The sequence below is a fragment of the Ranitomeya imitator genome, chromosome 4, assembly GCF_032444005.1.
Source record: "Ranitomeya imitator isolate aRanImi1 chromosome 4, aRanImi1.pri, whole genome shotgun sequence".
Lineage (NCBI taxonomy): Eukaryota > Metazoa > Chordata > Amphibia > Anura > Dendrobatidae > Ranitomeya > Ranitomeya imitator.
Window position 1 is genome coordinate 450,237,775 of NC_091285.1, and position 25,931 is coordinate 450,263,705.

Here is a 25,931-nt window from a genome sequence, read left to right on the forward strand (position 1 = left end):
AGGAAAGGCAGCGTGTATATGTATGTACGCATGCGCATAGGTCATCTACGTATCAATCTGCATGTACACTTACACAGCGTATATATACAGTAGATTATATATATATATATATATATATAGATATATATACTAGACTAGATGGTGGCCCGATTCTAACGCATCGGGTATTCTAGACTATGTATGTATGTATATAGCAGCCACATAGTTTATAGCACAGGCCGCGTAGTATATAGGAGTACTACGTGGCCTGTGGTATATACCATGTGGCTGCTATATACATACATACATATTCTAGAATACCCGATGCGTGAATATAGGCCACGTAGTATATAACACATCCCACACAGTATATAGCAGCCACGCAGTATATAACACAGCCCACGTAGTATATAACACTGGCCACGTAATATATAACACAGCCCACGTAATATATAGCACAGCCCACATAGTATCTAACAGTGGGCACGCAGTATAGAACACAGCCACGTAGTATATAACGCAGCCCACGCAGTATATAACACTGGCTATGTAATCTATAGCACAGCCTACGCAGTATAGAACACAGCCCACATAGTATCTAACACTGGTCAGGTAGTATATGGCAGCCACGCGGTATCTAGCACAGCCCACATAGTATTTAGCAGTGTGGGCACCATATCCCTGTTAAAAAAAAATAATTAAAATAAAAAATAGTTATATACTCACCCACCGGCGGGATCCAGCGTAGATCCAGCAAACCTCTGGCGATGCGCGCGGCTGCCGCCATCTTGCGTTCCCAGGATGCATTGCGAAATTACCCAGATCACTTAGCGGTCTCGTGAGACCGCTAAGTCTTCTGGGTAATTTCGCAATGCATCTCTGGGACCGGATGCTGGCGGCAGGCGCGAGCGCATCGTCGGACTACGGAAGGTGAGAATAGCAGGTTTTTTTTTTGTTTTTTTTAAATTATTTTTAACATTAGATCTTTTTACTATTGATGCTGCATAGGCAGCATCAATAGTAAAAGCTTGGTCACACAGGGTTAATATAGGTGGTAACGGAGTGAGTTACCCGCAGCATAACCCGGTCCGTTACCGCTGGCATTAACCCTGTGTGAGCGGTGACTGGAGGGGAGTATGGAGTAGGCGCCGGGCACTGACTGTGAGGAGTATGGAGCGGGCGCCGGGCACTGACTGCGGGGAGTATGAAGCGGCCGCCGGGCACTGACTGCGGGGAGTATGGAGCGGGCGCCGGGCACTGACTGCAGGGAGTATGGAGCAGGCGCCGGACACTGACTGCGGGGAGTATGGAGCGGGCGCCGGGCACTGACTGCGGGGAGTATGGAGCGGGCGCCGGGCACTGACTGCGGGGAGTATGGAGCGGGCGCCGGGCACTGACTGAGGGGAGTATGGAGCGGGTGCCGGGCACTGACTGCGGGGAGTATGGAGCGGGCGCCGGGCACTGACTGCAGGGAGTATGGAGCAGGCGCCGGGCACTGACTGCGGGGAGTATGGAGCGGGCGCCGGGCACTGACTGCGGGGAGTATGGAGCGGGCTCCGGGCACTGACTGCGGGGAGTATGGAGCGGCGCCGGGCACTGACTGTGGGGAGTATGGAGCGGGCGCCAGGCACTGACTGCAGGGAGTATGGAGCGGACGCCGGGCACTGACTGCAGGGGAGTAGGGAGGGACTAATCGGACTGTGGCCGTTGCTGATTGGTCGCGGCAGCCATGACAGGCAGTGGCGAGACCAATCAGCGACTTGCATTTCCAGGACAGACAGAGGCCGCAACCAATGAATATCTGAGCCAGATAGACAGACAGAAAGACAGAAGGACAGACGGAAGTGACCCTTAGACAATTATATAGGAGATGGTGGCCCGATTCTAACGCATTGGGTATTCTAGAATATGCATGTCCACGTAGTATATTGCACAGCCTACGTAGTATATTGCCCAGCCACGTAGTATATTGCCCAGTGACGTAGTATATTGCCCAACCACGTAGTATATTGCCCAGCCACGTACTATATTGCCCAGCCACGTAGTATATTGCACAGCCACGTAGTATATTGCCCAGTCACGTAGTATATTGCCCAGTCACGTAGTATATTGCACAGCGATGTAGTATACAGCACAGAGCCACATCGTATACAGCACAGACACGTAGTATATTGGCCAGTCACGTAGTATATTGCCCAGACACGTATGTAAAAGGTTAAAAAAGACTTAAAATAAAAAATAAACATATACTCACCTTCCAAGGGGCCCCTTGTAGTCCTTGCGCCTGTGTGCGGTGCACTGCAGCTTCCGGTCCCAGGGTTGGTATGAGTGCAGGACCTGTGATGACGTCGCGGTCACATGACCGTGACGTCATGGAAGGTCCTTCTCGCATAGCATCCTTGGCACCGGAACCTGCCGCTTGCACTGCCAAGGACACCGCGCACGTCGGAGGGTGAGAATAACGTTTTTTTTTATTATTATTATTTGTAACATTAGATCTTTTTACTATTGATGCTGCATACGCATCATCAATAGTAAAACTTGGTCACACAGGGTTAATAGCGGCGGTAAAGGAGTGAGTTACCCGTGGCATAACACGGTCCGTTACCGCAGGCATTAACCCTGTGTGAGCGGTGACTGGAGGGGAGTATGGAGCGGGCACTGACTGCGGGGACTATGGAGCGGGCGCCGGGTACTGACTGCAGGGGAGTAGGGAGGGACTAATCGGACTGTGGCCGATCGCCATGACAGGCAGCTGGCGAGACCAATCAGCAACTTGGATTTCCATGACAGACAGAGGCCGCGACCAATGAATATCCATGACAGACAGAAAGAAAGACAGACAGAAAGACAGACGGAGGTGACCCTTAGACAAATATATATATATATATATATATATATATATATATATATATACATATACAGTATATATATATCAGGGGTGGACACTGTTGGCTCCCCGGTCATGTGACGGGGTCATCATTTACAGTTATATGAAAAAGTTTGGGCACCCCTATTAATCTTAATCTTAATATTTTATAAAAATAGTTTTTTTTGCAACAGCTATTTCAGTTTCATATATCTAATAACTGTTGGACACAGTAATGTTTCTGCCTTGAAATGAGGTTTATTGTACTAAGTAAGTAAGAAAATGTGCAATCTGCATTCAAACAAAATTTATTAGATATATGAAACTGAAATAGCTGTTGCAAAAAAAACAATTTTTATAAAACATTAAGCTTAAGATTAATAGGGGTGCCCAAACTTTTTCATATACAGTCATGGCCAAAAGTATTGACACCCCTGCAATTCTGTCAGATAATGCTAATTTTCTTCCTGAAAATGATTGCAAACACAAATTATTTGGTATTATTATCTTCATTTAATTTGTCTTAAATGAAAAAACACAAAAGATAATGAAGCAAAAAGCAAAACATTGATCATTTCACAAAAAACTCCAAAAATGGGCCAGACAAAAGTATTGGCACCCTCAGCCTAAGGGCCCCTTTCCACTTGTGAGAAAAAGAAACTGTCCGATTTACGGACCGAAAAAACGGATGTAACGTGTGCGATTGTCATGCGATTGTCATGCGAGTGTCATGCGATTTTTTTATCGCAACATCCGTATGACATCCGTATTGCTCTCCGATTTTTACGCACGGGTCTCCTTTGAAAAGCCGGTAATTCAGCGCAGTGTACAGTAAAATCACACTGACAGGTTAGATTAGAGTAGATATATACACATAGAATAGGTATATATACATATATATATGTCAGGGAGACACCTATATATATATATATTTATATTTAATGCAGCGCTAGATAGCTTTAAAGCCGGTAATTCAATTGCCGGCTTTTGCTATCTCCTTCCCAAACCCGACATGATATGAGACATGGTTTACATACAGTAAACCATCTCATATCCCCTTTTTTTTGCATATTCCACACTACTAATGTGCAAAATTTGGTCGCTCTAGCTATTAAATTAAAGGGTTAAATGGTGGAAAAAATTGGTGTGGGCTCCCGCGCAATTTTCTCCGCCAGAGTAGTAAAGCCAGTGACTGAGGGCAGATATTAATAGCCTGGAGAGGGTCCATGGTTATTGCCCCCCCCCTGGCTAAAAACATCTGCCCCCAGCCACCCCAGAAAAGGCACATCTGGAAGATGCGCCTATTCTGGCACTTGGCCACTCTCTTCCCATTCCCGTGTAGCGGTGGGATATGGGGTAATGAAGGGTTAATGTCACCTTGCTATTGTAAGGTGACATTAATCCAGATTAATAATGGAGAGGCGTCAATTCTGACACCTATCCATTATTAATCCAATTGTATGAAAGGATTAAAAAAACACACAGACATTATTAAAAAGTATTTTAATGAAATAAACACACAGGTTGTTTTAATATTTTATTGCTCTCTCAATCCACCTGAAGACCCTCGCTCTGTAACAAAGAAAAAACAATAAACCAACAATATACATACATACCTTCCGATGATCTGTAACATCCCACGATGTAAATCCATCTGAAGGGGTTAAAATATTTTACAGGCAGGAGCTCTGCTATAATGCAGCTGTGCTCCTGCCTGTAAAACCCCTGGGAATGAAGGTAATGTAGGTCAATGACCTTTAGTTACCTGCAGTTGCGGTGAGGCGCCCTCTGCTGGATGTCCTCAAATGACCTCGAGCGTGGGAACTTTCCTGGAAAGCTCCCAGGCTCGAGTTCATATGAGGACAACCAGCAGAGGGCGCATCACCGCGAATGAAGGTAACTACAGGTCATTGACCTACTTTACATTCATTCGCTGGGGTTTTACAGGCAGGAGCACAGCTGCATTATAGCAGAGCTCCTGCCTGTAAAATATTTTAACCCCTTTAGATGGATTTACATCGTGGGACGTTACAGTTCATTGGAAGGTATGTATATTGTTGGTTTATTATTTTTCCTTTGTTACAGAGCGAGGGTCTTCAGTTTTTCAACGCATCCGCTGCCCATTCTGAAGTGCGGGGAAGAGGGTGCGGAGTTCCGGCTGGTAGAAAATGGCAGATGCGACGTACGAAAAAATGTTCCCTTGAACGTTTTTCGTGACGACGGTCCGCCAAAACACGTCGTCAATACAAGTCTATGGGGAAAAAACGCATCCTGCGGGCACATTTGCAGGATCCGTTTTTTCCCCAAAACGACGGATTGCGACGTACGTCACACGACGCAAGTGTGAAAGAAGCCTTAGGGTTAGAACTAGGGTTAGGGCTAGGGTTAGGGTTGCAATTAGGGTTAGAATTAGGGTTAGGGTTAGAATTAGGGTTAGAACTAGGGTTAGGGTTAGAATTAGGGTTTGAATTAGGGTTAGGATTAGAATTAGAGTTAGGGATAGAATTAGAGTTAGGGTTTGAATTAGGGTTGGAATTAGGGTATGTGCACACGGTGCGGTTTTGGCTGCGGATTCGCAGCAGTTTTCCGTGCGGTGTACAGAACCATGTAAACCTATGGAAAAGCAAATCTGCTGTGCTCATGGTGCGGAAAATACCGTGCGGAAAAGCTGAGTTGTATTTTCCGCAGCATGTCAATTCTTTGTGCGGATTCTGCAGCGTTTTACACCTGCTCCTCAATAGGAATCCACACGTGTAAAACTGCAGGTGAAATCCGTACAAAAAAGGCAGGAAATCCGCGGATTTTTCAAAAACGGTGCGGAAAAATCTACACACGAATCCGCAATGTGGGCACATAGCCTAAGGGTTAGGGTTGGAATTAGAGTTATGGTTGGGATTAGGGTTGGAATTAGGGATAAGATTAGGGTTAGCGGTGTGTTGGGGTTAGGGTTAGGCTTGTGGTTAGGGTTAGGGTTGGGATTAGGGGTATGTTGGGGTTAGTGTTTGAGTTAGAATTGAGGGGTTTCCACTGTTTAGGCACATCAGGGGGTCCCAAACGCGACATGGAGTCACCATTGATTCCAGCCAATCTTGCGTTCAAAAAGTCAAATGGTGCTCCATCCCTTCCGAGCCCCGACGTGCGCCTAAACAGTGGTTTACCCCCACATATGGGGTATCAGCATACTCAGAACAAACTGGACAACAACAATTGGGGTCTAATTTCTCCTGTTACCCTTGTAAAAATAAAAAATTGCGGACTAAAAAATCATTTTTGATGAAAAAAAAAAAGATTTTTTATTTTCACGGCTCTACTTTATAAACTTCTGTGAAGCACTTTGGGGTTCAAAGTGCTCACCACACATCTAGATAAGTTCCTTGGGGGTCTAGTTTCCAAAATGGGGTCAATTGTGGTGTGTTTCTACTGTTTAGGCACATCAGGGGCTCTGCAAACGCAACGTGACGCCCGCAGACCATTCCATCAAAGTCTGCATTTCAAAACGTCACAACTTCCCTTCTGAGCCCTGACGTGTGCCCAAACAGTGGTTTACCCCCACATATGGGGTATCAGCATACTCAGGACAAACTGGACAACAACAATTGGGGTCCAATTTGTCCTTTTACCCTGGTGAAAATAAAAAAAAATTGAGGGCTAAAAATCATTTTTTTGAGGAAAGAAAAATGATTTTTTATTTTCACGGCTCTGCGTTATAAACTTCTGTGAAGCACTTGGGGGTTCAAAGTGCTCACCACACATCTAGATAAGGTCCTTGTGGGGTCTAGTTTTGAAAATGGGGTCACTTTTGGGGGGGTTTCTTCTATTTAGGCACATCAGGGGCTCTGAAACGCAGCATGACGCCTGCAGACCATTCCATCAAAGTCTGCATTTCAAAACGTCACTACTTCCTTTCCGAGCCCCGACGTGTGCCCAAACAGTGGTTTACCCCCACATATGGGGTATCATCGTACTCAGGACAAACTGGAAAACAACTTGTGGGGTCCAATTTCTCCTGTTACCTTTGTGACAATGAAAAATAGCGGACTAAAAAATCATTTTTGAGGAAAGAAAAATGACTTTTTATTTTCACGGCTCTGTGCTATAAACTTCTGTGAAGCACTTGGGGGTTGAAAGTGGTCACCGCACATCTAGTTTAGTTCAATGGGAGGTCTAGTTTCCAAAATAGGGTCACTTGTGGGGGAGCCCCAATGTTTAGGCACACAGGGGCTCTCCAAACGCGACATGGTGTCCGCTAACGATTGGAGCTAATTACTCATTCAAAAAGTCAAATGGCGCTCCTTCCCTTCCAAGCCCTGCCGTGCGCCCAAACAGTGGCTTACCCACACATATGAGGTATCGGTGTACTCAGGAGAAATTGCCCAACAAATTTTATGATCCATGTGAAAATGAAAAAAATTGAGGCTAAAAGAATTTTTTGTGATAAAAAAGTACTTTTTCATTTTTACGGATCAATTTGTGAAGCACCTGGGGGTTCAAAGTGCTCACTATGCATCTAGATAAGTTCCTTGGGGGGTCTACTTTCCAAAATGGAGTCACTTGTGGGGGAGCTCCAATGTTTAGGCACATAGGGGCTCTCCAAACGCGACATGGTGTCCACTAAAGATTGGAGCCAATTTTTAATTCAAAAAGTAAAATGGCGCTCCTTCCCTTACGAGCCCTGTCGTGCGCCCAAATAGTGGTTCCCCCCCACATATAAGGTATCAGCGTACTCAGGACAAATTGGACAACAACTTTCGGGGTCAAGTTTCTCTTTTTACCCTTGGTAAAATAAAAAAATTGTTGCTAAAAGATCATTTTTGTGACTAAAAAGTTAAATGTTTATTTTTTCCTTCTATGTTGCTTCTGCTGCTATGAAACACCTAAAGGGTTAATAAACTTCTTGAATGTGGTTTTCAGCACCTTGAGGGGTGCAGTTTTTAGAATGGTGTCAGCCATATAGATCTCTCAAACTGACTTCAAATGTGAGGTGGTCCCTAAAAAAATGGTTTTGTAAATTTTGTTGTAAAATTGAGAAATCGCTGGTCAAATTTTAACCCTTATAACTTTCTAGCAAAAAAAAACATTTTGTTTCCAAAATTGTGCTGATGCAAAGTAGACATGTGGGTAATGTTATTTATTAACTATTTTGTGTCACATAACTCTCTGGTTTAACAGAATAAAAATTCAAAATTAGAAAATTGCGAAATTTTCAAAATTTTCGCCAAATTTCAGTTTTTTCACAAGTAAACGCAAAAATTATCGACCTAAATTTACTACTAACATGAAGCCCAATATGTCACAAAAAACAATCTCAGAATCGCTAGGATCCGTTGAAGAATTCTTGAGTTATTACCTCATAAAGGGACACTGGTCAAAATTGCAAAAAATGGCCAGGTCATTAAGGTCAAAATAGGCTGGGTCATGAAGGGGTTAATATTATGCAGTCACTCAGATTTAATATCCTTCAAAGTTTTTTGTCATCAGCAGAGACTGACATTTACTCTCAATTCTATCCACTAGGTCATCAATAAAGAGGTTAAAAAGAATCGGTCCTAGCACAGATCCCTGCGGTCCCCACTGTTGACTGTATCCAAGGCAGTACCATTTATGACGACTCTTTATTTCATGTCCTTCATCCAATTCCTTACCCATCTGCATATAGTTTCCACCAGTCCTTGCTTCTGTAGCTTCAGTATAAGGCTGTTTTGTGGTACAGTATGAAATGCCTTTGCAAAGTCCAGATAAATCACATCAGTCGCATTACCAACATCCAGATTTGCACTCACTTCCTCAAAGAAACCCAACATGTTGGTTAGATACAACTTATTTGTGAATCCATGCTGGTTGTCAGTTATTATATTATTCTCGCCAATATACCTCTGCAGGTCATCTCTTATAATACCCTCAAAAATTTTGCACACTACTGATGTCAGGCTTACCAGATGTTAGTTGCCTGGCTCCATCCCAGTTCACATGGTGTTAAGCAACGCCACATTTTTTGCAACCTGATGTGTAAGGCCAGCTTATATATGCATGTAGAACACGTACTTTTCAGTATACTTTTTCAGAATACTACATGTATTTATTCAACCTAGTCTTCTTTTTCTTTAACTTTACAAGCGGTATTTGCTTATATCCCTACTAGCTATTGAACCCATTCTACGCCCGGGTGGCGAGCATTTATATTGGTATATGGTCTCCATCCTGGTATGTGCTGCTCCATCCTACATCCCCATCCTGTCATGTGCTGCTCCATCCTGCGTCCCCATCCTGTCATGAGCTGCTCCATCCTGCGCCCCCCTCCTGTCATGTGCTGCTCCATCCTGCGTCCCCATCCTGTCATGTGCTGCACCCATCCTGCGCCCCCATTCTGTCATGTGCTGCTCCCATCCTGCGCCCCCATTCTGACATGTGCTGCTCCCATCCTGTGCCCCCATTCTGACATGTGCTGCACCCATCCTGCCCTCCATTCTGACATGTGCTGCTCCCATCCTGCGCCACCGTTCTTTAATTTGCTGCTCCCATCCATGTGCCCCATACACTGCTCCATAAAGGTTTATGGCCCCCATAAGATGCTCCATAGTATATGCCCCGTACACTGCTCCATAAAGGTTGATGGCCCCCATAAGATGCTCCATAGTATATGCCACGAACACTCCTCCATAAAGGTTTATGGCCCCCATAAGATGCTCCATAGTATATGCACTGCTCCATAAAGGTTTATGGCCCCCATAAGAAGCTCCATATTATATGCCCCGTAAACTGCTCCATAAAGGTTTATGGCCCCCATAAGATGCTCCATAGTATATGCCCCATACGCTGCTCCATAAAGGTTGATGGCTCCCATAAGATGCTCCATAGTATATTCCCCGTACACTGCTCCATAAAGGTTTATGGCCCCCATAAGAAGCTCCATATTATATGCCCCGTACACTGCTCCATAAAGGTTTATGGCCTCCATAAGATGCTCCATAGTATATGCCCCATATGCTGCTCCATAAAGGTTGATGGCCCCCATAAGATGCTCCATAGTATATGCCCCGTACACTGCTCCATAAAGGTTTATGGCCCCCATAAGATGCTCCATAGTATATGCACTGCTCCATAAAGGTTTATGGCCCCCATAAGAAACTCCATATTATATGCCCCGTACACTGCTCCATAAAGGTTTATGGCCCCCATAAGATGCTCCATAGTATATGCCCCGTACACTGCTCCATAAAGGTTTATGGTCCCCATAAGATGCTCCATATTATATGCCCCGTACGCTGCTCCATAAAGGTTTATGGCCCCCATAAGATGCTCCATAGTATATGCCCCCGTACACTGCTCCATAAAGGTTTATGGCCCCCATAAGATGCTCCATAGTATATGCCCTCGTACACTGCTCCATTATGGTTGATGGCCCCATAAGATGCTCCATAGTGTATGCCCCGTACGCTGTTCCATAAAGGTTTATGGCCCCCATAAGATGCTCCATAGCATATGTCCCCGTACACTGCTCCATTATGGTTGATGGCCCCATAAGATGCTCCATAGTATATGCCCCCGTACACTGCTCCATTATGGTTGATGGCCTCATAAGATGCTCCATAGTGTATGCCCCGTATGCTGCTGCGATATATATATAAAAAAAATACCATACTCACCTATCGTTGCTGGGTGCCGAGTGCTGGGGGACCTGAGCAGGTGGGGACACCGGCGCGCTGTGGGGGTCAGGTGCCGGAGTCGCCGCTAGCTCAGGCCCCCAACACTTGCTATATTCACCTGTCTGTCCCGTTCCAGCGCTACGTGCCGCTCTCTCCCGGGTCCTCTGGCTGTGACTGTTCAGTCAGAGGGCGGCGCGCATTAAGCGCGTCATCGCTCCCTCTGAACTGTGAACGTCACAGGCAGAGGACCCGGAAGAGAGCGGCACGCAGCGCTGGAACGGGACAGACAGGTGAATATAGCTCATACTCGCCCTCGTCCCTGCTATCCGTTGGAGATCGCGGTGTGTGTTCAGTGCTTACGCATACCACGATCTCCTGGGAGCGTCACTCTGTGGGGTCCAGACTGCGCCGGCGCTTGCGCAGTCTATAAAGGCTTCGGACAGAGTGATGCTCCCAGCGTTATATTATAGATGTGTTTATTGCATTTTTATAGTGCATTAAACTGCCTAAAAAGATACATTTATTTACTGAATGTACATTAAAAAACAGGCACACATCACAACTTGAGGTACTGTTACACTAAACGATTTACCAACGATCACGACCAGCGATACGACCTGGCCGTGATCGTTGGTAAGTCGTTGTGTGGTCGCTGGGGAGCTGTCACACAGACAGCTCTCTCCAGTGACCAACGATCCGTGGAACAACTTCGGCATCGTTGAAACTGTCTTCAATGATGCCGAAGTCCCCGGGTAACCAGGGTAAACATCGGGTTACTAAGTGCAGGGCCGCGCTTAGTAACCCGATATTTACCCTGGTTACCATTATAAAGGTTAAAAAAAACACTACATACTTACATTCCGATGTCTGTCACGTCCCCCGGCATCAGCTTCCCTGCACTGTGTAAGCGCCGGCCGTAAAGCAGAGCGGTGACGTCACCGCTGTGCTCTGCTTTACGCCCGGCTGGCGCTGACACAGTGCAGGGAAGCTGACGCCAGGGGACGTGACAGACATCGGAATGTGAGTATGTACTGTTTTTATTTTTTTTACTTTTACAATGGTAACCAGGGTAAATATCGGGTTACTAAGCGCGGCCCTGCACTTAGTAACCCGATGTTTACCCTGGTTACAGGTGAACACATGTGTGACGCCGATCTAGCGATGACAGCGGGGTGAACAGTGACCAAAAAAAGGTCCTGATCATTCCCCACGACCAACGATCTCCCAGCAGGGGCTGTCACACATAAAGATATCGCTAGCGGGATCGTTGCTACGTCACAAAAAGCGTGACGTTGCAACGAAATCCTTAACGATATCGTTATGTGTGAAGGTATCTTAAATCACTCAAAAAGGAAGATAACTTGTGTAAAGTCGAATTATGTAAAGTACAATTCTTTACCTGGAGATACAGCTTGTTATATGAGACAATTAGAGCAAGCGGACTGTTTGTTTCACAACAGAGCCACAGGTTGGAAATCACAAAAGGCACTTCATTTACAAATAAAAAGGGATTAGCATATTTTACAGGCAAGCAAAAATTGTCTATCAGTGTGGAAAGCAATTCGACAAGATCACACATTTTTTATTTTTATTGTTCTATGCACAGAATCTAATCAGACTTTGCTGTCCTATGTAATATAGTGTGAGACAAATCTACTCAGCTTTTAGCCCCCAAAAATAACAAAGGCATGCAAAATATTAGAGAGATTTACTAATCTAAATAAATAGAATTCTGGCACAATTAGCTCCAAAAAATGCGTATACATCTCTTGCGCCACCCACATAACTTATATGCTGCAGACACTTTTTGCTTTTCCGTTGTCAAAAGGGATGGCCTAGTGAGAAAGAAATATGGTTTTTAATTTAATCTCATGACCCAAACTTTTAGGCAAATTTCTGGAGCAAAGTTAGCCACCCAGTACGTGGCATAAAGTTAGGCAAAAATGTCTAAAACTGTGTTAAATTTATCAACCGGCATGAACCACTGAGATACAAATGGTGAATTTTAAGACCTAGTCTAAGTTTATATTGCCCTCAAATTAAACAATTTTAGTAAATTTGTTAAACTTTGTCTTTCAACTAGTAGCATTGACCAAGCACAGAAAAGAGCAGATTTTCTAAGGCAGTCATTTTCAGACAGTGTAAACTTTTTGACTAGACAATCTTAAAATGTACACATTTATGGATTTTGCTGCCTGATAGTGATTACATCTTTATTCAATTTTGTCTAATTTTATACACCCATGATTGGCCTAATTCGTGCATCAAAATTTTGGAGCACAGTGTCACATCCTAAGCCACACCTTCCTTCATAAAGCAACATCCCCTTCACACTAATCCAGACTCCCCTCTTGAGCGAGGCGCAAAAAGTGTCTAAACCAATTTATAATTGTGATGTAAGCCACGTAAGACAGTTTTTGGTGCATTGTGCCTAATATTTTTCATACACGACAGCTTAATCTGACGATAAACACAATTTAAATACCGTATAGTAATTAATTGTTGTACTATTTGGATTTGGATATGTAGTTTTGTGTCCTGCTAGAATCACATGTCCAGAAGTTATTCCTTACCAGGACTCTTCTAGACAGACATTTTCTAGAGTATAAAGCCTTTACATTGGCCACTTTTGGGGATAAATTACAATGGACTCTGGGCTGCTGGTAGCCGTCCTTTCTGAGGCTTCGGAATATCTATTTGTTGACTGTGGTAAGTCACAATAACTTTTCTCAGATTCCAGAAGTGACATATCCAGGCTACCATATATTTTATTCTCTTTTGAAAGTTCTAGTCTGTGGAAGGATGTTACAGGAGTTTCTGGATGCCTTATTGATGTTGTACTAGATTCTTGAGATGAAGGATCATGGCCTCTATAAACATTTTTTATATTTGATATATTTAGTTTGTGTGAGGATCCTTCTGGACTCTGCACACTTCTTATTGATGTTGAACTAGAACTTGTCATCCTTGTTTTCAGATTTATTTTTCGGCTTGACATAGTCTCTGCCATTTTTGAAGATCGTGAGGAGCAGGGACAAGACCTTTCCTCAGAGCCTTGGAATGAATAACAAGAACTTGCATCGGACTCCTGAGAGTTATCAAAATTCTGATCAGAGTCTTCACAAGACATAGTTGATCTTCTTGCATTTTTAAGCTTTGTTCTACTCTGAATACCCAGCTGAGATTTTTCACTCATGCACTCTTCCTGAGATCTGTGCTTACATACTATTAGATCATCTTGTTCTCTTCCTCCAGAGGTAATTTCTGTAAAATATTTAGCACAATGTTTGAGTTTAGTAAAAGACTTCTGATCTAATGGAGATATCTCCTGGTCTTTGTTGTTACCTTTCTCTGATGTTGGACTGGTGGCTGTTCCTCTCTTACAGATGTTGTAAGGAGAACTCTGTCCTGAATAGCAATGGTCTTTATCCCCGAACTCGGTATTCACTAACTTTTCAACCTGTATTAAAGATGGTCCTTTCCTGTTTTCTGTGTGATTCGAGCTTACATTTGTTTTATTAGGGTCTGTTCTTTTTGAGATGCTGTAAAGTTTTAGTGTAGATCCTATAAAAATAACAATGTCACATTTGAATTAATTATATAAAACTCCAATAAGAAAACAATTGCTGAACAAAGCAGCGTATATAAAAAAAAAAGTTATCCAGCAACATAAAAAGCGCTTTAATTGTTACCAAAATGTGAATTAATAAAAATACCAAAGTACCTTCATTCTTCATACATCACCATTTGCCCTTGTTAAGAAACCCTCTTGCATCTCTGTGTGAATAAGGTGGTGAAAGGAGTTGGCTGTCTAGTTTACCTCCATATCTAAGCCTCCACCTTCTCCATCATGGATGATGTAGAGGCAGAGAGCATAGTTGATTAGCTGGTCAGCTAGCCCCGTCCATCATGTTACAAGAAGGGTTTCAGGAGCTGACACAGAAAGGGATTCCTGTGTAAGAACAGTATATTGACCCTTTGCAGTCTGATAAGTCATCATAATGCAAAATTTCACTGGCTTTGATGGTGGACGTGGACCCCTTTACCTCTTGGACCCCTGTGCAGCTACACAGTTTCCATCACTGGTATGTTCACCCCAGAAAAGTATAATAGAGTTAATCTGCAGGTTAATAGCATTACGTTGCTGTCCAGCTGGCTTACTGTAAGTGCAGATACTGGGAGAAAATTCACTTTTTCCTCCCGGTAGCCACTGGCTTTCAGTTATAGAGGTGTGACCAAAGCAATTTCATTCACCACACAGTGCGCACGGAGTGGTGAGTGCCAGCATGTTTCAGCACTATAATTGACAGCTTGCTCTGCAGCGCATCTAGGCAGAGTGAGCTTTCAATCAGCAGGCTCATAGCTGCCGCTCACAGTGTTGTGAGGGATTAATGAAGTCCCTCTGGGCATGCCTCTATGACAGCATGCTGATGGATCCCGGAAGGAATAAAGTAAATTTTTTCCCATAGCTGCACTATCCTTACAGATGAACCATATATCTGTAGGTTAATAGTGTTTGGGGACATTACATATTCCCTTTAAGACCCGTCATCAAGATTTTCAATACAGCAAACACTTCTTGATTCTGAATAAATATGAGGCCTGAAGAGAAATCTGCATGGCAAATGGATGACTTATGAACAGAAAGACTTTATCTGAAATTAGGATTAATGAGCAGTGAGAATTGTTCCCTTCTGACAGTAGTTTCCATTAAACAGGTTTACTTTTAATACATCTTAACCACTGTATAAGATTTAAAACTTTACAATATGTTTGTAGAGCTTTATTCTCAGACTGGGCCAAAAAGTGTGTCCCTTTGGCCTTCCATTGCTAGACAAACATCATTATACCATTAATAAAATATGGAATAGCTTAGTAGACGACACTAGAGCTGCTCAATAGCTTTACTTTAATACATGTGTAGGTGGTTTGTGAGCACCTTAGGCACCCATTTGTAGGTTGAATTAACCCCCATACTGTATGATGGCCCCCATATTAACCCCCATACTGTATGAGGGCCCCCACACAGGGCTCCCACATTGTATAATGCCCATGACACTTTAAGGGCCCCCCACAGTATATCCTAAAATGTATGAGAGAGTAGTGCAGGGAGACCGTGTATCCATGCTCTACCACCGAGATGAGTTGTATCGGGGTGTTGTGCACACTGATACAGTTAAGGCTAGCTGTAGCTCCAAGTGGGCACTTATGAGTGCGGGTCCTGGGTAACTGCCCTCCCCAGTAGCTTAGCTACTGATTACTGAGCTGCATATTTAATCTTGGAAATTATGAAAAATCATCAGTTCATGTGGTAAATCATTTTCAGATTCCATATATACATTACAGCAAAAAATAGCATCCATAAACTTTGCTACCCTTTAATCAGAATATCTGCCACAGACTCAGGAACGCGTATACCTCCTAGTGAAATGATTGTACATAGCATAAAGCATGCTGGGGCAATTTTGGTGTATATAGTTACTCACTGCTTTGTGAGCTCGATGTCTCATTTTCCTCAAACAGATCAGGGATGTCCATATTTCTTTTATTGTCCATAAATGTGACTCTGTGCTCTCTGGCCTGTTAAGAAACAGAATATATTAAAGAGTTTGTCCACTACCAGGACAACCCCTTTTTAAACTAAATGTTTGGCCCCAATAAATAAAAAAAGCCTACACTCATCTCTTGTGCTGGCACCGTTCCGGCAGTGTCGGCACTCGCGGTCCCAGGGCTGTGATGTAGTCGAATGACACGTGATGCCCGGCTCCCAATCAGCGCTGGTGTCACTGTCTCCGCCTTCGGACAAATTGAACATGAAGAGGAAGTCCAGGATAAGCTGCAGACCTGACTTCCTCCTCATGTTCAGTTTGTCCAAAGGTGCCGACACTGCTGGAACCTCACGGGAGGTGAGTATAGGCTGTTCTATTTTATCGTGGCCGAACATTTAGTTTAGGAAAAGGTTGTCTTAGTAGTGGGCAACCCCTTTAAGAAAAATAATGCATCTCTATTGTCCTGGATTGGATGGTTTAGCATTTGTACACAAACTATATGAAAACATCAATTCTTACATTGCTTGGTGCATTTGAAGAACACAACAATGCAAATAACATTTATATGAGAAAATTACTTATTATTATTAACAATACATATTATATTGGCGTTTAGAGGCTTTTGAAAGCTGAAGACGCGGTCAAGTGGTATAATCATTGTCTTTGCTATCGTCATTGAATGAAGGTGGCATTAATTGTCTACAAAATGCAAAAGATGGGCAGCTGGGGCCTTTATTGGCACAAAAATGTTTTATTTTAAGATAATGATGATTTTACCAGTCCAACCACAGTAGATAACCTCTTTTAATGTCTGTTTAATGTAAAAGAATGGCAATTTTAAAGTTTTTTGATCATACATGAGTATGCTTAAAATCAGGTGTAAGTTTCCTGCTGGAATGTTATTTTATATCCTTGCAAGATTCCATTTTGTGATTTTATAAACACATGTCATTAGAAGTTCCTGCAATACAGAGAAACATCCTTGTAACTTGAAGCATAGCAATAGGAATCAATTACACATTGCTGTCAGGCCATGCTCGTGCCCTAGAATGAATAAATAATTTGTCCCTATCATGTGTCTCTTTTGTAAGAGATGGAATTTATTTTTAATAAAAATATAATCCTCCATGTATATCTTTCCATCATACTGATATCAATGTACACACACCCAGCACGCATTTGCATCTTACCCAAGGAACTTGTGGATATCGGGATATATTTGCTTGTATCCGTTTCACCTTTTCCCACTCTGACTCCCATCGTCCATATTCAGACTCTCGTCTCAGGATTCTCTCTAAAATTTTGCCATTCTCATAGGAAATCTTGTTAAAGTTTTGACGTTGATGGGTAGCATTCAGGCTGCTCATGCGAAAAACATAAAAATAAGCTAGAGTAATAGGGATTATTTTAATCTGAATATTTCAACAAGGAGCATAATCTTCTTGTTGTAGATGCAACCCCCTTAATTAACCAGTATGGAGAGGTAAAGGGTATTTTCATACATTATAGGTACATAAAATCCAAGACAGCATCCAAACTAACATAGTGCAGGATGCAGTAAGAAAAACCATCCAAGCCTTGCTGGATATGAAAGAACATGGAACAGAAGTGACAACTCCAATAGTTTGCAATACATTTAGAATAAAAGAAGGGAACATGACTAAAGCTGTGTCTATGTCTGTGCTGCCCCTTGATACAGTGCTTAGTTTGCCTATTTAGGTACCTGCGCTGAGGATAGAAGTTCCAGTTGTCTACTCGTCCATTAGACTGACGTATAGCACTCAGTCTGTTTGAAAGAATGAGGTTCTGCTTCTCTGTAAGCGCTTGAAGTTCTCGTTTCATCTGTGTTGTGATCAAACACATAAAGCATGAAAGCAAATTCACATGTTGGACAAATGTATCTTTATACAAAACCAAAAATGTTCTCTGCGAACAATACTACTTCAATGATTACCTTTTCAGAATATGAAACGTCATTTGTAGACTCTCACCTACCAAGGAAACCTTCAAAAGGAACCTGACGACCTACCTCTTATGAAAAGCCTACAACCTGCTGTAACCACAGATCCACCAAACCACTGCACGACATGTGTTAATTCATAGTTTTGATGCCTCCAGTGTGAATGTACAATTTTCATAGTTCCAGTGACAGATGACAGACCTGAGTGGGAGCTGGTTTTGTGCTGGATAAATTAGGGTTTTTATTGGTAACACTTTGGGGTACATAATATTGTTCGATAACTTCCAGAATAAGGCTGGGATCATATTCTTGTTTTCTATGCTGAGCACTTATGTGGGGGTTTCCATGTTAATCCCACAAAAATGCATTGCAGATGAATCCCCAAGCAAACCAACCACCATGAGGCAGAAGGAGACACTTCGTACTCCATTTGGCATCTGCTCCAGTGGTCTCCATCTTTTTAGGTTTGCACAGATCTGTGGTCGCCCACACTTGTGCATTAAAAAGATGCCTAAAATTATGTGACACCGCTGGAACACAGACTAGTCCAAAGTGACTCCATCTGCCTCATAAGTAAGTGGTTCTGTCTGGGGTTTTGTATGAATCGTCATTTTGGTGAATTTACACGGAAACCCCAATGTAAGTGCTCAGCAGATAGTGTAGGATAAATTTGAGCTGTGCTTTATTCCGATTTTTGGGTGATAGCTTATTGCTGAATCTCACAGGCTACCGTACCTTGGGGTCATCACATGACCTCAGGGTACCATGGTAACCATCGGGATCTGCGATTCTCATCACGGGGCTCCGATGGTCATAAGGGGGTCTTGTGACCCCCTTGTAACAACTTAAATTCCGCTGTCACGATTAACAGCGGTATTTAAGGGGTAAACTGCCCCAATCAGGCACAAAACTGGTCGTGTCCGATACTGCAGGGTGTCAGCTGTCATGTGTGTACCTGTGTGTGATCAGCGCCCTATACAAGCCACTTTCATGCAACAAACAGGCTCTCCATGCATGTGTCGTGCCGTGACACATGCAGTTGTGGCGCCGATCAGCTGATCGGCCGGCACGATCCAGGAATCCGGGTTTCCTCTGCAGCTTATTTTGCAAGCGTGCTATAGCTTGCCGAATAAGAGGGAACCCAAGGATATTCGCTCATCTCTAATTATAAGACAACATTGCGATTTTGTGATTCAATAGAAAAGAGAGGGTCTGAGTCAGTCTATTGCTGCTAATGTACATTTGGATTTCCTGAATGAAGATGAATCATGAGTTTAGACTAGCCACACTGACCAGTGTGAAAATTTCAAGATTTCTATTTTGTATCTAATACAGATTGTCATATGAACAAATAAAAAACTAGCATTTTTTAAGCATTCATGTAATATATAAAATGATAGGTAATTTTCTGATGACTCATTACCCTAAACATTCTACATCAGACCTGGGCAAAGTGCCCGCTTGCTGTCTCCGCCATCTACCGTATTTTTTGGACTATGAGAGACACTTTTTTCCTCCAAAAATGTGGAGGAAAACGGGGGGTGCGTCTCATAGTCCGGATGTACCGGCTTTGACTTTGGTGGGTAGAAGGGGCAGCGGCATCTGCGAAGCAGCAGGTCACAGGAGGCTGGAGCCGGAGGTTTTCGGCTAATTCCTGTGCCCGCTGCTAAAAAGAAATTAATATTCACTGCATTCCACGCCCATGGGTGTGGAGGGCAATGAATATTCATTTCTCTTTAATAGTGGCTTGGTATGATTGGCCCCCAACCCTGGTATGCAAGGCCCCATCCTTATAATTGGTCCCCACCCCCGTCCTGGTATGCATGGCCCGATCAGAAAACATAAAAAAAATACCATTACACTTACCTTCCTGGCGCTCCCTCGCAGCATCTAGTTCCCATGCCAGCAGCTGCTTTATGCTTGTAAGCAGCGCATGGCAGGGAGGCTGTGTGGGCCTCATATGCTGGACATGGGGACGCTATGTGAGCCTCATACGATATATATAAGAGGCTGAATTCGGATTCAAACGGTATATAGGGTAATGTCGGCATACTAAATTCTGCTCAATTTTGAGTGATAACTAATATTAATTATAATCATTATATTAATAATTATATGTTGATATTAATAAGGAGCTTAATTCATTTCAGCCTATTGGTTTGGCCCTCCACAACAGTCACGGTCTCTTATGTGGCCCTCGGGAAATTTAATTGCCCACCCCTGTCCTAGATAGATTATCATTATTAGGCATTATTAAATGTGGACCATTGTATTTGATTTGCTGTTTATGATTTATGATCTATTAATAACTATTTGCATCTTACCTGTACTTTTTTCATATTCACAAGCAGATGTATGGGTGTCTCAGACCCTTTTGTATTTACTGCAGGAACAGCCGTTGCTACCTGTGACAAGAAATGTAATTTTAATCCCTTGTTATGAATTCCTTGTTATTTTCTGACCTCTTTTATGTTAAATTTTTCTCCATGTGCTTTCATACGTCCAGTATATAATTTTCATGTTCAGTTCCGATGATCATTTAAGCTGCATAAGCAAAAATAAGGTCAATATGCTCCATAATGTTGAATATGGGTGATTTGCTGCTGCATTAGCAAGCTGATATAATTAATCATTTATTAAACACAAACAAAAAAGCTTGTTGACATTCATAGGCAACAAACTTGTATATACTTAGTCTTGCTATATATCTAGCCAAATCCAATGCTAACAGATTGGGACTGATTTACTAAAATACATACATCAGAATTCTGAATGACTTTGCCCCCCTCCCCCCCCTCAAAAAAAAAAAAAAAAACTGTTTTAGGCTAGGTTCACATTTTTACAGTACATTTTGCTTAACATATACCCCTGAATTACTAAAAAAATGTATTCAGGCAGGTGTACCTATAGACTAAAAAGGGCAAGACAGAAAAAAATGTTGTCATCAATACATTTTGTCAGTTTTATATCGTAGTGTGTATGTTTATTGATATTTAGAAAAAGATGGTTGATTAAGTTATTTTGTTCCAAATAAACAAAGTACTAAAAGAGATGTACATTTTTTTCTTCATTATTCTCAATTAGGTATATATTGAAATTAGGGATGAGCAGATAATTTCAAATTCAATTCATCGCATTTGGCAAATTAAAAAAAAAAAGAATTTATATCGAATAAATTTGCCACAAACCACAATACTGAAAAGCTTGTTATCATCTGGAAAACATCCATGTGTATAACACACAGAGGCCCCCTAGTAGTGTATCAAATTTTTTTTTAGCTCTGTAACGCAAACACAGCCTTATTAAAGGGAACCTGTCACCTGAATTTGGCGGGACTGGTTTTGGGTCATATGGGCGGAGTTTTCGGGTGTTTGAGTCACCCTTTCCTTACCCGCTGGCTGCATGCTGGCCGAAATATTGGATTGAAGTTCATTCTCTGTCCTCCGTAGTACACGCCTGTGCAAGGCAAGATTACCTTGCGCAGGCGTGTACTACGGAGGACAGAGAATGAACTTCAATCCAATATTGCAGCCAGCGGGTAAGGAAAGGGTGAATCAAACATCCGAAAACTCCGCCCATATGACCCAAAACCAGTCCCGCCAAATTCAGGTGACAGGTTCCCTTCAATGTCCAAGTGAACTTAACTTATCTGGCTAGGTGTAAACAGATGGTAAGCGGTGGAGAGCACACGGACAGCACACAAATGCCATCCGCATGCAGTACGTGTTTTTCACGGACCCATAGACTTGTATTTGCCCTTATTATCCGTGCTGCAGGAAAACAAATGGACATGTCTCCATGTGGTGTGGGGAAAACACAAACATGTGAAGATCACCATAGGTTATAATTGGGTACATGTGGTATCCGTGAAAAAAACTGATGTCATATGTACCAGAAGCATGTACATGTGAAGTGGGCCTTGCTGCAAAAATACCATTACAAAGTAGCAAACAGGTATTTGAAGCTGCTAGTCCTTCTGGTGTCCCACAAACCTCATGGTGTAGGATCCTCTAGAACAGGGGTCTCAAACACGCGGCTCGCGGGCCGCATGCGGTCCCTCCGGCTGCTTCATGCTGTCCACAGGCACATAGACCTCGTAATGATCGCGCTCGCTCCAGCAGCCGCCGACATCCGCACTGTAGTGCAGTGTATTGCCGCGCAGAGACCGGCTCTCTGCACAGCAATACTAGTGTCAGCCGCCGGCCTATCAGAGGACAGCAGCTGACATGTGCGCATGGCAGTGACGTCATACACCGCTGCGCTGGGACGCAGATATCAGCTGTAGGCCTCTGATAGGCCGGCGGCTGACACTAGTATTGCTGTGCAGAGAGCCGGTCTCTGCGCGGCAATACACTGCACTACAGCACGGATGTCGGTGGCTCCTGGACTGGGCTGCGATCATCAAGGGGTCTATGTGCCTGTGGGCCACAGGAGCAGAAAGGACACCGAGGGAGGACAGGTGAGAAGAATCTTTTTTTTTCTTCTCTGTTATGTCTATATGAAAATGGGCGGGACCTGGGTTGGGGACCTGTCTGCAATATGGGGGGCCTGTATGGGGGACCTGTCTGCAATATATGGGGGGACCTGGATGGGGGACATGTCTGCAATATATGTGGGGGACCTGGATAGGGGACATATCTGCAATACATGGGGGAACCTGGATGGGGGACATGTCTGCAATGTGGGGGGGTGGCTGGATGGGGGACATGTCTGCAATATATGGGGGAACCTGGATGGGGGACATGTCTGCAATATGGGGGGGGGGGAACCTGGATGGTGGACCTGTCTGCAATATATGGGGAAACCTGGATGGGGCACATGTCTGCAATATATGGGGGAACCTGGATGGGGCACATGTCTGCAATATGGGTACATGGATGGGGGACATAACGACAAGAATGGGACCAGGATGGGGACGTTACTACCAGATGAGGACCAGGATGGGGCCATAGTTGCAAGATGGGGACCTGGACGGAGCACATTACTACAAGATGGGGACCAGCATGGGGCATTACTACAAGATAGGGACCAGCATGGGGCATTACTACAAGATGGGGACCAGCATGGGGCACATTACTACAAGATAGGGACCGGCATGGGACATTACTACAAGATGGGGACCAGCATGGGGCATGGTATCACTAAAAAATTCATTTTGTCATGCAAATAATGCGGCCCCCGTAATTAAATGTTTTTCCGTGTACGGCCCATATACCCAACCGAGTTTGAGACCCCTGCTCTAGAAGCTTTCAGTTGTGCATGAACCTATTTGTTCACACCTAAACAGTGCTGACAAGCAGAAACTATTGCCGTGAGCCCAACTTTAAAAGTAGTCTTGTTTACCGATGAGTGTTGTGCAACCCTGCATGGTCCAGATGGATGGAGTAGAGGATGGTTGGTGGATGGCCACCAAGTCTTACCAAGGCTGTCAGAAAAATCTTCCTCTAGGCTGTGGTAGCTATAAAAAACAAACAAACCAAGTACTACTTACCTTTCCCCAGTCTAGTGCTGACTCTGCTGCTGTCAAGTCAATACCACTACAGCCAATCAGCTGCTGAGCACAATTATTGGCTGCAACACTGTTGACATGATGTCAGCGCTGCAGACAAACAAAAGCTACTGCGGTAGTGGCAGAGAGCTTAGTGTTGGACCTGGAGAGATAAACAATACTTTTTTTTTTTCCTTTAAAGCTACCACAGCCTATGAAAGTTTTTTTTTCTGTACGAGGACAATTCCTTTAAATATAGTGGTTTTAAAATAAACATTATGATTAACCCCTTAGCGACCGCCGATACGCCTTTTAACGGCGGCCGCTAAGGGTACTTAAACCACAGAAAAAGTAAATAGCGCCCCCCAGAGTCGGATTTTCTCCAGGGTCTCGGCTGCCGGGGGTAGCCGAGACCCCAGAGAACATGATTCGGGGTTTTTTTTACCGACCCCGCTTTTGCGATCGCCGGTAATTAACGGTTTACCGGCGATCGCAAAAAAAAACAAAACGCGATTTCTTTTTAATTTCTTTGTCCTCCGATGTGATTGCACATCAGAGGACAGAGAAAAGGGGTCCCCAATCGCCCCCCGATACTCACCTGTCTCCCCCGGTGCTCCTCGTGGCTCCCGATGGGCGCCGCCATCTTCAAAATGGCGGGCGCATGCGCAGTGCGCCCGCCGGCCGGCCCCGGGAGAATCTTTGGGGTCTCGGCTACCGGGCACAGCCGAGACCCCAAAGAGCATGATCGGGGTTGGTTTTACCGACCCCTGTTTTGCGATCGCCGGTAATTAACTGTTTACCGGCGACCGCAAAAAAAAAATAAAAAAAAAATAAAAGTGTAATTCTCTGTCCTCTGATGTGATCGCACATCAGAGGACAGAGAAATAGGGGGATTCGGGGACCCTATTATACTTACCGGTGTCCCTGGGTCCTCCTGCTGCTCCTCCTGGCCGCCGGCATCTTCTGGGGAAAAGAAAATGGCGGGCGCATGCGCAGTGCGCCCGCCATCTGTCTCCGTCTGCCGGCCGGCAGGAGAAGAGCAAGTTGGGGCTAAAATTAGGGTTAGGGTTAGGGCTAGGGTTAGGGCTAGGGTTAGGGCTAGGGTTAGGGTTAGGGCTAGGGTTAGGGCTAGGGTTAGGGTTAGGGCTAGGGTTAGGGCTAGGGTTAGGGCTAGGGTTAGGGCTAAATTTAGGGTTAGGGTTGGGGCTAAATTTAGGGTTAGGGTTGGGGCTAAATTTAGGGTTAGGGATGGCGCTAAATTTAGGGTTAGGCTTCTTTCACACTTACGTCGGTACGGGGCCGTCGCAATGCATCGGCCCGACATACCGACGCATGTTGTGAAAATTGTGCACAACGTGGGCAGCGGATGTAGTTTTTCAACGCATCCGCTGCCCAATCTATGTCCTGGGGAGGAGGGGGCGGAGTTACGGCCACACATGCGCGGTCAGAAATGGCGGATGCGACGTACAAAAAAACGTTACATTGAACTTTTTTTGTGCTGACGGTCCGCCAAACACTGATCCAGTGCACGACGGACGCGACGTGTGGCCATCCGTCACGATCCGTCGGCAATACAAGTCTATGGGCAAAAAACGCATCCTGCGGGCACATTTGCAGGATCCGTTTCTTGTCCAAAACGACGGATTGTGATGGATGCCAAACGACACAAGTGTGAAAGTAGCCTTAGGGCTAGGGTTAGGGTTGGGGCTAAAGTTAGGGCTAGGGTTGGGGCTAAGGTTAGGGTTAGAGTTGGGATTAGGGTTAGGGTTTGGATTAGGGTTGGTATTAGGGTTAGGGTTGGCATTAGGGTTACGCTTGGGATTAGGGTTAGGTTTGGGATTAGGGTTAAGGTTAGGGTTGTGATTAAGGGTGTATTGGGATTAGGGTTAGGTTTGAGGTTAGGGTTGAGATTAGGATTAGGGGTGTGTTGGATTTAGGGTTTTGATTAGGGTTATGGTTAGGGTTAACATTAGGGTTGTTTTGGGGTAAGGGTTGTGATTATCGTTAGGGTTAGTGATTAGGATTATGGATCAGGTTGGGATTAGGGTCAGGGGTGTGTTGGGGTTAGGGTTGGAGCTAGAATTGGGGGGTTTCCACTGTTTAGGTACATCAGGGGGTCTCCAAACACGACAGCCAATTTTGCGCTCAAAAAGTCAAATGGTGCTCCCTCCCTTCTGAGCTCTGCCGTGCGCCCAAACAGTGGGTTACCCCCACATATGGGGCATCAGCGTACTCGGGATAAATTGGACAACAACTTCTGGGGTCCAATTTCTCCTGTTACCCTTGTGAAAATAAAAACTTGTGGGCTACAAAATCTTTTTTGTGGAAAAAAAAAATATTTTTTATTTTTATAACTCAGCATTATAAACTTCTGCGAAGCACTTGGGCATTCAAAATTCTCACCACATATCTAGATAAGTTCCTTGGAGGGTCTAGTTTCCAA

At 44.0% G+C, this 25,931-nt stretch overlaps 1 protein-coding gene across 1 annotated transcript; it reads right to left on the bottom strand.

Moving 5' to 3' along the window:
* Nucleotides 1–12,071: 12,071 nt before the first annotated feature.
* Nucleotides 12,072–20,597, bottom strand: LOC138674187 (uncharacterized). Its single transcript, XM_069762095.1, has 6 exons — nt 20,325–20,597; nt 17,764–17,882; nt 17,231–17,399; nt 15,978–16,071; nt 13,837–14,055; nt 12,072–13,755 (listed from the first exon to the last, which is right to left on the bottom strand). The coding sequence occupies exons 1-6, from the start codon at nt 20,337–20,339 to the stop codon at nt 13,106–13,108; spliced, it is 1,266 nt and encodes a 421-aa protein (XP_069618196.1). The 5' UTR covers nt 20,340–20,597; the 3' UTR covers nt 12,072–13,105.
* Nucleotides 20,598–25,931: the final 5,334 nt, after the last annotated feature.

Coding starts and splice junctions, on each gene's coding strand:
- LOC138674187 (XM_069762095.1), bottom strand. Junction 16,072..17,230: donor GATATCCACAAGTTCCTTGG/GTAAGATGCAAA, acceptor GTTTCTTAACAG/GCCAGAGAGCACAGAGTCAC. Junction 13,756..13,836: donor CAGTCCAACATCAGAGAAAG/GTAACAACAAAG, acceptor AATATTTTACAG/AAATTACCTCTGGAGGAAGA.